The sequence below is a fragment of the Danio rerio genome, chromosome 20 (genome assembly GCF_052040795.2).
Source record: "Danio rerio strain M-AB ecotype USA chromosome 20, GRCz13ab, whole genome shotgun sequence".
Lineage (NCBI taxonomy): Eukaryota > Metazoa > Chordata > Actinopteri > Cypriniformes > Danionidae > Danio > Danio rerio.
Window position 1 is genome coordinate 43,795,903 of NC_141040.1, and position 18,609 is coordinate 43,814,511.

Below are 18,609 nucleotides of genomic sequence, written 5' to 3' on the forward strand. Positions count from 1 at the left end.
AGGAATTTATATGACTATGGGGTGAAGAAAGTCAAATCGAAGAGAAGGAAAGGTTATGGGATTTAATTAAAGTTTAAAAGGGCAAATACATTTTGGCAGAATAACGAAGTGCACAGATATCGTTTATATCAAGAACTACTATATAGATACACAAATAAGACGAGTAAACTCAACTTTAATGATTCACTCTCATGTTATTTCAATCCCCTGAGACATTTGGTCATCAACGGAACAAAAATTAAGATATTTTAGATAAAATCTGTCTAAAAATTCTCTAAAGACAGCAATGGTCCTGAGATGTTGAAAGTCCAAACAAGGAACCAAAATATTTCATGTGACTTCAGTGGTCATATTAAACTTTAATCAACTTAAAGCATACAAAAAGCTTCTAGAACACTTTTGTGTCCCATTTTTTTTTAATTCCTTTGTTTGGCAATGTCTCTAAATCAGGTCAGGGTGAACATTTACTATAAACAAAATGATTGCAAAACTTACATTGCATTGCCAGTAAGGAAGAGAACATACTAGCGAACAAAGTCATATTTACATTTGTTTGGCGCACACAAAATTAATGGAGCTACAGTAACCACTGATGTCAGATGGAAAATGTTTACAATGTTTTTGGTTCCTTTTCTGGACTTTGAACATCTCGGGACCTATGCAGAATGAGAGACCTATGCCTATGCAGAATAAGAGAGCTCTTGGATTTAATCTAAAAATCGTAATTTATGTTTGAAGGATGAATGAAAGGCTCAGGGGTTTGGAAGGACATGAGGGTGAGTAATTTATAATAAAAATGTCATTGTTAGGTGAACAAACCCTTTAAAGTACCTAGAGGGGATCAGAGAACAACATATAGGGCTCTATTTTAACGTCTAGGAGCAAAGTCTAAAGCGCATGGTGCAAAAGCGGACAAGCGCAAAAGTTATGGGTGTGTTTTGAAAGTAAATCAAGTCTTATCCCCCACTCCAAGAGTCAGTTGCGTCACGCCATGGCGCATTTGCTATTTACATGGAGGACTTCGTAAGTGGAGAAACTGAACACTTTACTAGTGAGAGAACAGTTAAACAGACCATCTGCAGCGCAAGGATAAAGAATGAGCCGCCTCCAATCAGCCTTTACTTTCACTTTCTCTCTTTTGTGAATAAGGAAATGGTGTTGTTCATTCCACTGAAGACATCCATTAACTTACATATTTAATTTAGTTTATTAAGACCAAAGATTTGGTTCAAAACTATTTCTAAAATTCAGTTCTAATTTCCGGCAAACAAATAAATGAACAATAATAATGAAGTGTGGTCAAAAACTGAGTTATATCCAAACACACATCCTATTCTTATGCCTCATATGGTCCAAAACCCGACAGGTGGACAAATTTAAGCTTTTTTTAAAAAAGAAAAACAAACATAAATATGCTTATAATAAATAATACTAAAAATAATAATAAAATAAAATAAGCAGGTTGAAAAACTGCCCCCAGAGATGAAGGCGGCATGAAGGCAGTGGTTTTTATATTTATGTAAAAAATAATGATTTTTGTAATATTTTAATCCTTTAATTATTTTTCATTTGTAAAGATATTTCTGTGTTGCTGCACATCCTGTGTGTTTTAAGCAATGTGTACACGTTTAAGGCGCACAACTAACACGTTCTGCGCTCGACTTTACACCTGTTTTCAGCGGGTCTATTGCACAGTCTATTTTAGTTCCTCAAAATAGCAAAATGCCACCAATGTGCCTTAACACACCTAGTTTCTAGACTGGAACAGCCATGAGTACAAAATGTGGTGCAAATTGATTTGCTATTTAAATAACGTGGTGGAAAATGGGAAAATTAAGATTGCGCTGGTCTGAAAATAGCAACACGTTGAGGCAAACACGTCAAGCACTTTATTGCGTCGAGTGTATGTTAAGGCCCTATAGTGTCCTAAATTTTGAGGTCATTTTATATATATATATATATATATATATATATATATATATATATATATATATATATATATATATATATATATATATATATATATATATACATACATACATTTATATATACTCACACACACACACACACACACACACACACACACACACACACATATACATATATATATATATATATATACATATATATATATATATATATATATATATATATATATATATATATACATACATATACATATATACACACACACACACACATATATATATATATATATACACATATATATATATATATATTTACATATACATATACATATACCTTTGTGAATGCATGTTTGCACCAAAAATAGGAATTTATTAGGTCTGAAACTAGCAAATCTAGAGCAAAACATGTTTCTTGTAAAATAGCCATTTGTACTGTGTCCATAAAACTAGATCCATAGTCTGGATTTTATTATACACTTGCTCGTACATAAAAGTTAAACAGTAGAATAAAAATTAGGTGCAGGAATGCAGACCTGTCACCTGTATTTAATATCACAAATGTCATTAAGAACCACTCAATATCCCTCAAAACAAAAACAACATTTTTATTAATAAATTAGTTGTAATTGAATTAAATATGTAACTTTGGTTCACTTGACAGCCAATCATAGTTGTTGGTGTTTACTTTAGAGTCTACAACTGAATTTCAATGAGGCTAAAAAAGGACAGAAAATAGCTTATTACTTAATGTACAAATCTTGATACCATTTTAAGTGCACTTCAGATGAAATAAAAAAAATGCAGTTCACGACCCCTTTAACAATGGCTCAGGGTGAGTTGTGGGTCTGAAATATTGGCCCTGACAGCAAGCGTGAGCAGCAAAAAAGTGTGTATGTGTGCAATGGGTTGGCAGTGAACATCGAGACTGCGGTAGAAAAAAAAAAATCACTTCACAGTTCTTGCCCTCGCCTTGCAGGAACAACCCACAGCACCTGCAGCCTGCCAACAGCTGCACTTACGCCCCATGCGGAACTAACAATATGAAGGAAACCATACATACATAATTTTCCGATCCTGCAATTTGGCTCTGACACACTGCGGTCCATGTTTTGTGGTTTCTAGTTGCACATCACGTCTTGCAAAAGACTTTGGAATGGTAAAGATGTCTAAGTGTGCCTAAAAGCTTCCCAAATTTGCATTCAGATTGACAAGAAACTCTGCATTACAAAAATGAGATGTGAAGGTAATGGGGAAGACTTGAATGTAGACATTATACTTAGCAAAGTACTGTGCAAGAAGAGCTCTAAAAGGATTGGGCTTATTTATATTTTAAACACTTTTTTCAATGGTTTAAAAATGTTCTGTAATGTAGAAGAATACTGTAAATAAATCAATATTTTGAACACACTTCGTTATTATTGTTCATTTATTCATTTGCTTAAAAATTAAAACTGAATTTATAAATAGTTTTAAAACATATCTTTGTGCTTAACAAGCGAAATTAAATATGTAGGCTAATAGATGTCTTCAGTGGAGTGTGTACAACATCGTTTCCTTAATCCACGAAAGTAAAGAGTAAAAGTAAAGAGAAAGAAAAGAGGCCGACTGGAGGAGGCTCGTTCTTTATCCTCGCACAGATGGTCTGTTTTCTCACTAGTGAGGTGTTCAGTTTTTCCATTAAGTTTTTCTACCTACAAAGTCCACTATGTAAATTTCATGGCGTGACACTTAAAGAGAATGGGAGATGAGACTTTGATTGGTTTAATGCACGTTATCCTCACAACACACCCATAACATATTAGGAGAATAAGCACAACCCTGTTTAGACCATGTGCTGGGGCGCAAATCGAATTTTCTGTCCTTAAAATAGCAAAAGTGGATACGGACACACTCTTAATGCTTTTGCACCATGCGCTTTAGACTTTGCGCCTAGATCGTTAAAATAGAGCCCTTTGTTTACTTAAGTAAGTAATTAAAAGAACATCATAAACATATAATTAGCTGACTAAGGACGTAAATGAATGACTATCGAAGAAAGTCATTACCATGGGACAGCCCTAAAAATAAAATTATGCTCAACGAAGTTGCATTCATTTGATCAAAATACAAAATATTCAGAAAAGTTTTTAAATTACAATTTTTTTTAAATATAACATTTGACATGTACTTTATTCAAAGCTGAATTTAAAGCAGTTCTTTTTAAATTTAATGTTGAGAACATCCCAGAATCACACAAGTATGAAATGTTCCTGTTACTGAAACACTGTTACATTTGTCGAAGTTAAAGATGCACTATGTATGTTTGACACTCAGTGGTTGAACTATTGCACTCCTGGATCAAAATAAATGCAAGCACAGATTGCCAGATTGAGGACCAACAGGAGCGAGTCTGACGATCGAGCCTAAAGGCTGATTTAAATTGTGTTCTATTTAAAAAAAATCAGCATCTACATTTAACATTGTTAAAGAGCAGTAATATGTATTAATTAGATTTTAAATATTAGCCATTTTACGAGTGAGTGCACATTCTGTGCTTCTGAATGGCTGTATTTTAATTTCTGTAGTGTTTCGTCTGATGCAAACAGCCAAATTGCTTTTCACTGCACTTAGCGTGTTGTTTGGACATGAGGTTACAATGTTACCTGCTCACCTAACATTTACGCCTGTAATATTTATATAATTTACTAATTATTTACTCTGAATCTCTGAAGTCTCATTTCGGAGTATGCTACTGTCCACCAGAGGTCACATTTCAGTCATGGACGTATGCTCTGAGAGCTACAAGGAATGCTGGGTGCTGAAGGCTTAAGTGGCAGTGGGCGATTTTAAAGAACCAAAACAAAGACAGCGTTCCGGCACGTAATGCACATTTTTTAAAGCATAATAACTGAGCACTGTTTTTCAGAAAAACAAGAATGTTCACTTTGCATGTTTGTTAAATATCTGCAAACATATTATTGTATTTTATGCTTTAGAAGTTAAACACTTACATACAGCACCTTTAATGCAGAATATGCCATGTTTTTCCTTTATGTTTGGTCTGTATACCCAAAAAATTATTAAGTCAGCTTTTTGTTCAAACTACTTATTCAAAATGAACTGAAACAACCCAAGTCTTGAGTTATTTTGGGACAAATTATTTGTTTTATGTTCAATCCACTTATATTTGTATAAACTAACAAGTTAACTTAATTCCGTTATGTTGCCCCAACGCAACTCGAATGCACGGAACCCAGCCTTTTTTACAGTCTATGCGGTGCCAGTACATTGTGTCTGTTTTTTACTTAATCCTCAGTGCCTCTGTTAATGCTCCGTTTGACAGTTTGCACTATAAAATCATTGCAATGCAGTTTGTGTTCATGTCCAGAACAGTGAGCAGTCAAATTAAAGAAAACTAATAAAAAAATAAAAATGTTTCTGGCTGGTTTATGAGTGCATCTCTAGTGCAGACAGACTTTAAAGAGGTGACCTATAGTTTTTAAGACATTTAAAGCGAAATCTCAGAAAAAACTGTTAGAGTGGCAGAAAACGGGGGCTTTGCTGCAGACGTCTCCTGTCAGCTCAGTGAAGCCTCATTGACGGCTGGTTGTTTTCTTCATCAGTTTGAGTGCTGGCGTCAGACACGAGCAGCTCCCTGAGGACTCACTGAGCTGCTGAGCGCTCGCTTACTGTACGTGACACAATCCATGCGCTCCAAAACATGCCACCTCGCTACCAATGATTGTTTTTCACCTCAGACAGACAAGCGTGTGGGGTAAAGTGAGGTCAACAGACCTGCCAGTGCAGCAAGGGTTAATAGAAATTAAAAACTGCAGATGGAGAGTCATGGAAATATTGATTTGAGTTCCTCAATTATGAGGGACTGGTCTGTCAAGACAGATGCCATTAAATTAAATTAAAAAAGAAAGAAAGTAATAAAGAGGATCATAGGACTGATTGAGTAGTACATCAAGTACATTTATATATTCTTCATCCATAATTTTTTTTTACATTTATTTAATTTTTCTTTATTTACATTTAGCTTTAGTTTGTGTGTTTGCCCTGCAAGTATAACTACTACCATTTCAAATTAACACCCACTGATAACTCAATATTTGTACCTACAGCACCACTGCAGCAGTTTGTCATTTGTTTACTTGCTTTTACCTTACGGGAAAAAAAAAAAAAAAAAAAAACATTAAAAATGTTCTGTTGGATAGACCAGCGAACATAAGGTTCTGTTCACACTGAGGTTTAGTGCTCAAATCAGATTACTTCTTAGATCTGTTGTTTTTTGCATAGCGGTTCACTGTTATAATAAATGTGGCCAATATTCAATATCCAATGTAAACTGATCATTAGGCCCACACGGAATCTGCGTGCGCAGAATTCCGCAAATTTTCCACAGATTTTCCGCGGAATTCCGCAGATTTCTGCAGATTTTTTGCCCATTATTAATTCTGTTTATTTACTTGAGTAAATGTGTAAACCTGAATTTATTCAGTTTTTACTCAGTAAACTATTACTTTTTATTTAATATATTAAGGTTTTAGTTATAATACTCCGCTGAATACTCCCAAAATAATTGGGCAGAAATCTGCAGATTTTTACCAAAATTCTCCACAGAAATAGCAAAAAACATTCGCAGATTCCGTCTGGCCCTGCTGATCATGGCCTTAAACTGACCCTAAGATGAAGCATCTCGATTGAAAATGACATCACCGTTCACACTGCAGTCGCATTGAACATCAGATCTGTATTTGTGGATTTAATAACGAATATTAAAGTGGTACAAATCAGAATTGAATAGATTTTATTCGGTTTCTGTTGTTCATGCTGTCATGAAAAAAAAAAACAGAGTAGTCACAAAATTGGATTTGGGCCAAATTTTCCTGCAGTGTGAACATTAGGGTTGAGTATCGTTTGGGGTTATTTCGATACCGGTGCCAAAATGATGTCTGAACCGATACTTTTGAGTCAATTTTATTTTATTTTTTATTTTCTTTAATAATATTAATTGAACAATATAATTATAGTTTAAAGTATACATCAATTCATATTTTATATATTTGAATTGAGTTGCATTAATATATTTCTTTGGATCATTCCTTGGTTAGTATGAATTTAAGATTTGCATTATGCAATTTACATTACACTAGCTTAGTACTAACCTGTGAAAGGCTGTCATCAAAATCAGTGAACACCTTTTTTCAGAGAGCACACACATCATGCGTGTTGACGAATCTAAGGGGAGTTGCACACCCCTTTATTTTTATGTGCGCGTTACCTGCATGCTTGTGTTTCCTAAGCAACAAAAATATAGTCCGTATTTCTCAAAGTTGCTTAGAATTAAATGTTTAGATATGGTGTGACACAAGGCGTAGTTATGTGTGCATTTGATGCACCCTTCTTATATTCTTGTTGCAGCATCAGTGGCACCGAAATTAGGCACTGAAATTCTTTTGCTAATTCGGTCCAGTGCATACCAGTTACATAATTACTAAACCCCAGTGAACGTAAAATTGTTTGAATTTCATTTTTTAAGGAAATGTGCTAAAGCATGTGAGTAAAGTGTTATATATTTGTACAAAACAAATGTTACATTGAACTGCTTCATCTATGAGGATCAGTTAGTTAGAGTCAAAATATGAGTGCTGCCTATTTAGAACAAATGTCACTTCATATTTTGTGCATCTTTCTAAATTCCTAAATATACATGTTTGTTTGTTTGTTTGTTGCCACAAATGCGATTTAAGGCTATTATATGGCAAGACTGATATAGATAAAAACATATTACGTATTAATAACAACTTCATAATTCAATAAACCATGACAGAAAAAAACATTAAATTAAAAACATTAGATATGAATTTTCAGTCTGATAAATGATGAATAACTTCTTATAAATAATAAATGATAAACAAATTCTTCTGAATGTGCATGTTATCATGAAGTACGGCTATTGTGATAAAAGTTACCACAGTCTAAGGGTGCTTTAACACAGTGGTTCCCAACCTGGGGTCCGCGCCCCCCTAAGGGGGGCGCCAGAGTTCACAGGGGGGGCACGGGAGAGGATAAGTATTGAGGTAGAAAAAGGCATAAAAATGGTCCACTATTTTAAAGGGCTTTGCAATTAATCGAAAATCCGATTTAGATTTCGGTTTCAAACGATTATAAAAAAGCATTAATCGAGATAAATGATTATTGCATCATATTTCGCCACAGTTGTACACGTGTTGCTCTTAAAAGCGCGAAAGAGCTTATGTGTGTGTGCAGCACGATCACGCAGTCAGAAGCATGCGGCCGGTCAGCATTCACTCTCATTCGCACACTGAGACGAGCAGAGGAGCGCAGACATCTAAAGTCATCTTAACGTGAACGCTTTAATGGTCAAATAGGTGTCAAAACGCGGTGTTTAGTGATTATTTACATTAACCCTCATTTGTGTAATAAACGAGTTGAGGATCAAAAGACGTGAAAGAGAAACCATTAAAGATACAGCGCGCTATAATCCTGCTGCCGCCTGTTTTTATTATTATTAAACAAACATAACGAGAAAACCTTTGCTGCTCTTGACTGAAGGACTGCTGTAGCCAAAGTGTTTTTCTTACAGTGAAGATGCTTAAAGCACAGTTTGTTTCATATTTTTATTCTATTGTATTTATTTCTCTTTCCATTGCAGGGTGGAAAATTGTATGTATACAGTTAAAGTCAGAATTATTAGCCCTCTTGAATATTAGCAAACCTTTTCCTGCCCAATTTCTGTTTCATGGAAAGAATATTTTATTAACTTATTTCTGAACATAATAGTTTTGATATCTCATTTCTAATTACTGATTTCTTTTTTTCTTTGCTATAATGACAGCACATAATATTTTACTAGATATTTTTCAAAATACAAGCATTCAGATTAAAGTGCTGTTCAAAGGCTTAATTAGAGTAATAAGGCAAGTCATTATAACGGTAGTTTATTCTGCAGACAATCAAAAATAAATATTGCTTAAGGGGGCTAATAATATTGACCTTAAATTGGTTTCAAAATATTTAAACCTGTCTTTATTCTAGCTAAAATAAAACAAATAAAAGAAAAAATATTATAGGAAATACTGTTAAAATTCCTTGCTCTGTTAAACATAATTTGGGAAATATTTATAAAAAAAAAAATCCCAGGAGCGCTAATAATTTTGACTTTACCTGACAATGGTTTTGAATAATCGTGATTACAATTATGACCAAAATAATCGTGATTATGATTTTTCCCAAAATCGAGCAGCCCAAAAAAATAAAAAATAATCTAAACACATGCTTAAAATTCCAACATAATAGTGAAAATAATTAAAATAAATAACTTTAAATAATTATTTAAATTTTGCTCACTCGGGCAATCTGCTTGTCAACGTGTCGTAAAGGCAAAATCAAAACAAAAATGGCAGACAAACGTAAATGCTGTGATTCTTCAGAGGCGAAGAAAAAGATTAGACAGTATGACAAAGCCTACCTAAAATTTGGTTTTATTGAAGGCCAAGACAAGTTAAAACTGATTAATTAATATTTTCTATACATATTACTATATATTAATATTACACACACACACACACACACACACACACACACACACACACACACATATATATATATATATATATATATATATATATATGTGTGTGTGTGTGTGTGTGTGTGTGTGTGTGTAATATTAATATATAGTAATATGTATAGAAAATATTAATTAATCAGTTTTAACTTGTCTTGGCCTTCAATAAAACCAAAATTATATATATATATATATATATATATATATATATATATATATATATATATATATATATACACACACAGTACATATGTGTGTGCGTGCGTGCGTGTGTATTTATATGGTGGGGGGGCTCCAATGTTTGTATATGTTTATGGGGGGGGCCCCGAAGAAAAAGGTTGGGAACCACTGCTTTAACACATGTAGACCAACTGTTTTGCTCTAAAGCAGGGATTCAAATTGTTACAATGTTGCGGTTCGCTTTCACATTAGTGTTTCAAAATGGACCGAGATCAAAGTCAAGTCACATACGAGTAAACTCTACTGACATTGGTCAGAGTTCCACACTTTATTTTTCAGTCCCGCTCAGCTGTCATGCATCCTTATTTTAATTTATGGCAATGAGCAATAAACAAAAAGGCTCGGTTTCATTTTGAATAGTGACACCCACAGACATCGTCATCAAATATAAATCAGAGGTAAGACGTTCTCATATTTAGGCTAGAATTACGGATTATAGGCTTTACGTTATGGAGAGAGATAACAGATAAACCAAGACTGCTGTTCAGTGAATTTTCCTAACAGATAAACAGCTCTTGTTAATAGTTCAGCATGTTTTCACTTTTGTATTTGACATGAAAAGCACTTTTACCGGTAGAAATGATGACATCCCTTCCTAATCATCATTCTCTCTCTTCATATTTGCCTATTACATATCCATAATACACTGTGATATAGCCTGGTTTGTAGTCCACTGGATCATATTGCTTTCTCATTACAATAGATCCGCTCCAGAATTCGTTTTAATCAAGCCAAGACCATCTCATCCAGGCGATCTCAGACCGATTGTTTTGGCGTGGATGCGAGCACAATTGCTGGATTCACATATGCCAAAAAAACGTGCTAACGGGGAAATGCACCAGGTTCCGAAACAAAAGTCTAGGTGTGAAAGCACCCTAAAAAGTGTGTTCACAGAAAAGCTATATTGTTACACTGGTCCTAAAAACATTCACAGGAGTGTAATTCATAAATGCACATTTATTATCCACTGTGGAGACTTTGGTCTCAGCATGTAAGGCTTTATTTTACTAATGGTCATTTCTGACATTGTGGTTGCATGAGATTCACTTGTCTTGTTTCACTATAGTGTGTATAGGCTCCGCACTTTTGTGGAAAGAGGCAGCTCATTTGCATTTAAAGGGAAAAAAACTACATTTCGTTGACAAAATAGGGGCAACTTTGACTTTATTAGCTTTAATAATTGATGTGTATGGTTATTTTACAAAACTTTACAGACTTATTGAGAACACCTGAGATTTACTTTCATTTTTAAGAAAAGGGGAATCCTATGCCCACTTTAAATGGACAGTTTAACCAAAACTGAAAACTCACCCTGTTTGAGATTGTTTTTTATGTTAGACACAAAAGAAGATATACTGTATTAAGCAAAGCTGGAAACCTGAGCCATTGACTTCCATAGTACTTGTTTTTCCTACTATAGAAGTCAATGATTACATGATTTTGGCTTTTGTCAAAATATCTCCTTTTGTGATCAACAGAAGAAAGACGCATATAAAGGTTTAAAGATACTTGAGGGAGAGTGAATAAGGAGTACATTATCATCTTTTGGCTAAACTGTCCTTTTAAGTTCAACCTGCAGATGTGCCGTCAATAAGTGTCACCCACATCAGTGAGTTTACCTGGTTAGGGATGTGCAGGTTGAAATCCAGGCCACACACGAACTCCGAGTGGTGCTCCAGCGTCTCCAGCAGCGCCTGGCTCTTGGAATAATCCCAGAATCTGTGGACGCAGAGCAGCAGAAGGCAATCATGCTAATTGAACGGCCGTTTGTCTTCTCTCAAAGCCCTGACGCAGCCCTGGCTCACCAGGCCCCGACCGATCCATTCAGCAAATGTAATTAAATCACCTCTCTGGAAAAAATAAAAAACCTTCCCTGTCTAAAAGAAAACATTAGGCAGGCATTAATACCAGCATCGTCACAGAGCAGCAGCGAAGGATAGTATTTATAAGGTGAATGAGATGACAGCTGCTCAGGTGTGGACATCTTTAAAAGGAGATGTCTATATTAACCAGCAGTGTGGCATCGATGAGGTTGGTTTATGTTGAAAGGTTCACAGAGAACTAAAAGACATAACTGAACTCTCATACGGTAAAACCCAAAGGTCAACTTTATCAAATGAAATGGGTGTAGTTAACTCAAAATTGACTGAATGTCAATCAACTCATTTGAAAAAGAGTTTTGAACTCGGTGTTGAAGGTAATGTGTTAATTAAATACCTCATTCCTTCAATTTGAATGGAGTAAGTTTACAGTACTCATATAGATTAGTTTTTTTTTAACTCAAATGGTTTGTAGCAATCGGTTGAGTTGCCTTAACTTATCGGGTTTTACAGTCCTCAGTTGGTTTGAGCTCTCTTCATTTATTGAGTTTTACTGTGCTTAAATTGCTTCATTTACTCAAATGGATTAAGTTCACAGTACTCATTAGGATTAGTTTTTTAACTTAAAGGGTTTGTTGCAATCGGTTTCCTCAAATGGTTTGAGTTACCTTAACTTATTAGGGTTTACAGGTAAAAGTGGAGCAAAGCTATAATGCAATATGAAAAACTGGGGGTTATATTTTCACTCACAGTTAATGCAGAAAATGCGTAATATATGTGAAGATGTTGAAACTAAACACAAACAAAGTCCCTTTAGGGTCCCTTTTATTCTACACTGTAAAACCCAACAGTCAACATGATCAAATTAAATGAGTGTAGTTAACTCAAAATTAACTGAAAGTCAATCAACTCATTTGAAAAAAGAGTTTTGAACTCAGTGTTGAAGGTAATGAGTTAATTAAATACCTCATTACTTCAATTTGAATGAAGAAAGTTCATTGTACTATAATACAATAATATATATTCGTTTTTTTTAAAAACTCAAATGGTTTGAAGCAAAAATTTTCTTAAACGGTTTGAGTTGCCTTACCTTATTGGGTTTTACAGTGCTCAGTTGGTTTGAGTTCGCTTAATTTTTTGGGTTTTACTGTGCTCAAATTGCTTCATTTACTCAAATGGATTAAGTTCACAGTACTCATTAGGATTAGTTTTTGAACTTAAATGATTTGTTGCAATCGGTTTCCTCAAATGGTTTGAGTGACCTTAACTTTTGGGGTTTTGCAGTGTGAAGTATTTCATACAACTCAGTTAATATCAATAAATTTAGTACAGTAATATGACTTTTTTTTACTTAAACTGCAGAGGAATTGAATCAAATTCAGATAAATTAAATCTCATCATGAGACCAGTGTTATTGTATTTAACATTGATTTTAGTTTTATGGATATAGTTTTAGATTTACTTAAAAGAAATCCTTAATTTATCCCTAATATAGGCTGCTCTTTACTTTTGATTTTTTTATTGAACATTTTTGATTTTAAACTATATACTACTGTATATTTGGCGATTCTGTGTGGAGTTGTTCTCCCCATGTTCTTGTAGGTTTCCTCCAGATCCTCCGGTTTCCCCCACAGTCCAAAGACATGCGGTACAGGTGAATTGGGTAAGCCAAGTTGTCCGTAGTGTATGTGTGTCAATGAGTGTATATGGGTGTTTCCCAGTGATGGGTTGCAGCTGGAAGGGCATTCGCTGTGTAAAAATGTGCTGGATAAGTTGCAGTTCATTCCGCTGTGGCGAACCCAGATTAATAAAGGGACTCAGCCGAAAATATAACGAATGAATGAAAGCCGGAGATCCACCCAACAAAAAAGTCAAACAAAATAAAAACAGTAATACTGCAATAATAGGTGCAAAATCAGGATTGAAACATCACTGATACAGTCTTTCTCATATTTAACTAAAATTGTACAGTTTTCTTACTGCCACCATTTTTTTGGCTGTGGTGTATTCCAAACTACTAATGTCCAGTAGATCGAGCCAGGCTCCTGTTTACTTAACTCAACTAAAATAAAAGCAAATTAAAATATTACTCTTAAAAATGCAGTGTCATTTTGACTTGGATTTGGACAAACCCCCAAACAATGGGTTAAAAAAAAGAAATGAAATATTGTAGCTAGTGGTTGAATTTTTTATATATATGGTTTAAAAAACAGCTTTAATTATAGTGATCTTTTTGTTCACTTTTTGAATAATTGTTTTTTAATTGTCTCCTGTAATTAGTTTATCTCACATATACACTCACTGGCCACTTTATTAGGTACACTTTATTAGGTACTAGTACAGTGTTGGACCGCCTTTTGCATTCAGAACTGCCTTAATCCTTCATAGCATAAATTCAACAAGGCACTGGAAATATTCCTCAGAGATTTTGATCCATATTGACATGATAGCGTCACGCAGTTGCAGCAGATTTTTTGGCTGCACATCCATGATGCGTATCCCTGTTTCACCACATCCCAATGGTGCTATTAAATTGAGATCTGGCAACTGTGGAGGCCATTTGAGTACAGTGAATTCATGTTCAAGAAATCAGTCTAAGATGATTTGCGATGACATGGCGCGTTATCCTGCTGGAAGTAGCCATCAGAAGATGGGTACACTGTGGTCATAAAGGAATAGACATGTTCAGCAACATTACTCAGGTAGGCTGTGGCGTTGACACAATGCTCAGCTGGTACTACTGGACCCAAAGTGTGCCAGAAAAATATCCCCCACACCATTACACCACCACCACCACCAACCTGAACTGTTGATACAAGGCAGGGTGGGTCCATGCTTTCATGTTGTTGACGCCAAATTCTGACCCTACCCCCTGAATGTTGCAGCAGAATTTGAGACTCATCAGACCAGGCAACGTTTTTAGAAACTTCTATTGTCCAATTTTGATGAGCCTTTGTGAATTGTAGCCTCAATTTCCTGTTCTTAGCTGACAGGAGTGGCACCTGGTGTGGTCTTCTGCTGTTGTAGCCCATCTGCCTCAAGGTTCGATGTGTTGTGTGTTCAGAGATGCTCTTCTGCATACCACAGCTGTAACAAGTGGTTATTTGAGTTACTGTTGCCTTTCTATCAGCACAAACCAGTCTGGCCATTCTCCTCTGACCTCTAGCGTCAACAAGGCATTTGCGCCCACAGAACTGCCGCTCACTGGATATTTCCTCTTTTTCTGACCGTTCTCAGTAAACCCTAGAGATGGCTGTGCGTGAAAATCACAGTAAATCAGCAGTTTCTGAAATACTCAGACCAACTTAAAACACCTTTCTTCCCAATTCCTGATGCTCGGTTTGAACTGCAGCAGATCACCGTGACCATGTTTACATGCCTAAATGCATTGAGTTGCTGCCATGTGATTGGCTGATCAGAAAGTTGCGTTATTAAGCAGTTGGACAGGTGTACCTAATAAAGTGGCCGGTGAGTATGTATAACAACAAAAAAAAAAACTTAAAAAAACAAAACAGAGTGTATGTGTGACATTTAATTTGACATTTCATTCCCAATAAACAGCATCACTGCCATACCTCATTTAAACTAATAGATCAATCTAGACGAACTGTCATTATTAAAAAAGGAGTGTTCATACACAAAGCAGTGAACACAGAAAATTCAATACCCTTGCTTAATTAGTTGTTAAATAACACAAAGACATACCTTTTCCTCTGCATCGCACTCATATTAATATGTAAGTGGTATCAAAAAGCAGAAAAGCCAGCTGTTAGAAATGAAAGAGGACACCGTATCTCTGACTTATCTGAAAGAGCAAATGCATACACTGGGTTAAGTAAACACCCGAGTGAAGAGAGAGAGAGAGTGTTTGTGTGTGTGTGTGTGTGTGTATGTGTGTGGCAGCAGGTGGTTCATCTTTCAAAAAGCCTTTGTAAAGAACCATACACCACTTTCTGTTTGCCAAAAGAGAACAAAAAAAAAAGTCAGGTTGATCTGCTGCGGAAATCCTTTCTGGTAATTACTTTGCGGTCGCATTATCACAGTTTACTCTGAAGGTAAAACTAATTAGATGGCACCTCGCTCAAGTATGAGTACCCGTCCTGTACAAACAGCAAATTTCCGGTTATCAATGGAATTGATTTCTATTTAAGCAAAACAGCAAATACTTATTCTAAAGCTAATTGGCTATATTTCATGAACTGAGAGAATGAAACATACGCATATCAAAAGCAGGGTGTCTGCAGGTTTCACCAAGTTAAATTTAAGACTTAAAATTTAAGAACTTTAAGACATTTTAAGACCATTATGAATGGAATTTCAGACTTACACAGGGCTAAATGCTAAGGATTTTTAATATCCCAGGTAGAAAAGATTTTCACTAGCCCTAAAAATGATTCAAATTGAATACATTTATTAATATAATTATAATAATTTAGTTTTAAGTTATTCTTTTTTTAATTAATTTTCAAATATATCCATTCACAAACCCTATAACCCTTACCAAGAACAGAACAAAACTTAGCAGTCAATTACTTCAGTCTACAACAATAATAATAATTTAATAACAAAAATATAGGCCAGGTCAGTATCCTCAACATTAAATAAATGGCGAATTTTTAAGCAAATGTCACTGTAAGGAAAGCAATTAAATGTTATTTTCAAATAAACAGTTAAAAGTGTAATTGAGATTGGGATTGTTGGTGATTATATGGGTGTTAATAGCAAATTGGGTAGCTAAACATGAATAAAGGAACATTAAGACCTGTTAAAAAGATTTAAGACAGACAACATAATATTTTAGTAGATTTAAGACTTTTTAAGGGCCAAAAATGAGCTTTTGAGATTTAAGACATTTTAAGACCCCGCGGATACCTTGTACAAGGATCTTTACAGTATTATTACCGGCTCCTTATGTACTTTTAAACGCACATCACAATGATTTAATAGAAAATCTTATTAATTACATAAATAACAAAACAAAAAAGTCGTCAGATTTATTTTTGTATAATTGCACATTCTTTGTGCATGTATTAGTACATTATATGCAAATTTGAACCTTGTCTATCAAATGTGATGTTCAATCTTCAACTATATTACTGCATGTTGATACTCCTTTGCATGAAGTTTAAGAATATTTCTTTTAGGGGTAGTTCACCCAAACATGAAAATTACCTCACTATTTACTATCACTATTTAATGGGAACTATTTATTAAATGTTGTCACACTGATAGAAACGCCCCTAAATAGTTATTCAGACAAGATACTTTATATAACATATCATCAGTAACAGTCGTCTTAAAATATCTCAATTATTTAAACGATAATAAAAAATCCTATCCAGTCGTTTTTATGCACATTTTAGTATATTGTATTACAAAACTCTGACTGGAATCAAGATGTGCACAAATTCAAAAAATATTTACGATGGAAACAAATTTATCAAATAAATTCCTTGATGCGCATCAAAAAATTTTTTTGCCTCAACAGTTCATTTGATTGGAGAACTTAATTAACCGATGAACTGATCTCGTCTCAGAGCATCTTAAATGTTGTATTAATAATTTGGCAAATACCTGTACAAAAGTTTTCCCAAACATCAGGCACCCATATTCAAATGCAAACTAGGATTATAGAGTTTTTATTGTGTTTCGACCCCCATTAAGAGGCAACTTATTCACTATGGATATAAAATGAGCTACAGTGGTTTCCCCAGTTGCAAAATAATGATTCCGAATACTCATATATATCGTCTCCCAGAAGGTGCTGATATGGAAACAGTGCTTTATTACCAGCAGTAGTTTAAAGTTACAAACTACAAATGCTCAATTAACAGTAATTGAGTAGTTTCTTTCAGGAATTGTAATTTACTAGCTAGTTTTAGAATTTTTTAAAACATTTTTGGTGATGTATCTGTACTTTTACCCTATTATTTTTCTTCAAACTCGAGTCACTACTTTAGTTTTTTTTCTTGTCTATGGGGATAGGCTGAGCAGAAAACTCTTGTGATTCCTGTAAATTGCATCACACCGAACAACCTAAAAATATGGGGCGCTTTATAAATGCAGCAAACCATTTGGAAGCATTAAAAAGTGTCCAAGAAGATGTCCAAAATCTTTTCATGCAATGACTCAGTGACTGTTTAGAAAGCATGTCACTGATGAGAAGATGAAGAATATAAATTGTATGATGACTGAAATCGCCAAATTGCCTTAAACAATAACTAAATGCACTACAGAATGTTACGTTTTCACACACACCCATGCACAAATTGCATGTAAACGCATCAGCTGTTCACAGCGTAATACTCACAACTCACTACATTTGAGTACTTTTAAAAGGGCCACTTTTGACTCATACTGACTTTTTACTCATATTAATACTTTGAGTAATATGTACAACAGATACTTTTACTCTATTTGCACTACATTTTTTGCAAGTAATGGTACTTTTACTTGAGTATGATTTTTCAGTACTCTTTCAACCACTGATTACCAGTATTTTAGTTTATGTAACACTTTAATTTGGCAACTTTGGATGGAAATCATTTTAGATGCATATTTTGCTAGTGAACATTTAGCTGTTTACAAGTGTAAACACTATAGTAATTCTTTTGTTCTCTTATACTTGCAGTGATCTGAATTCATCATTATCAGTGTTTATCTCAGGTCAGACAGGCTCCCGGCTCAGAAAAACAGATAACGTTTAAACAATGAAGTGACAAGCATTGCCACAAGAAAAATCAAACTCACCTCTAAATAGGAGCACTTGTGGCAACCACTGCTCAATGTGAGTCAATTTTCAATTTAAAAGCTTGTCAACCCAGATAAAGTGTAATCTTTCTTCAACAGCCGACACAAAGATTAGTTGGCGTTCTGTAAGTTAAACATGCATCCATCTCTCTATCATTTATACAAATCATGTTGCAGAGTTTTCCTTTTGCCGAACCTAAAACAATACTAGATGTCTAGCAGTCACATGAAAGATGCCAATTTTTAATTGTAATCCAGACTTCTGTTAAATAAGGTTTTTTACTCTGAGATGTAAAAA

The 18,609-nt window shown here is 34.6% G+C and overlaps 1 protein-coding gene across 2 annotated transcripts in view; it reads right to left on the reverse strand.

Annotated features, from left to right (window-relative positions):
- pex7 (peroxisomal biogenesis factor 7) overlaps positions 1-18,609 on the reverse strand; it is a 59,591-nt gene that overhangs the window by 5,740 nt on the left and 35,242 nt on the right. For both annotated transcript variants that reach the window (XM_087296735.1, NM_001013532.2), the window contains 1 exon segment: positions 11,361-11,460. In XM_087296735.1, the coding sequence (XP_087152861.1) occupies positions 11,361-11,460 (100 nt within the window).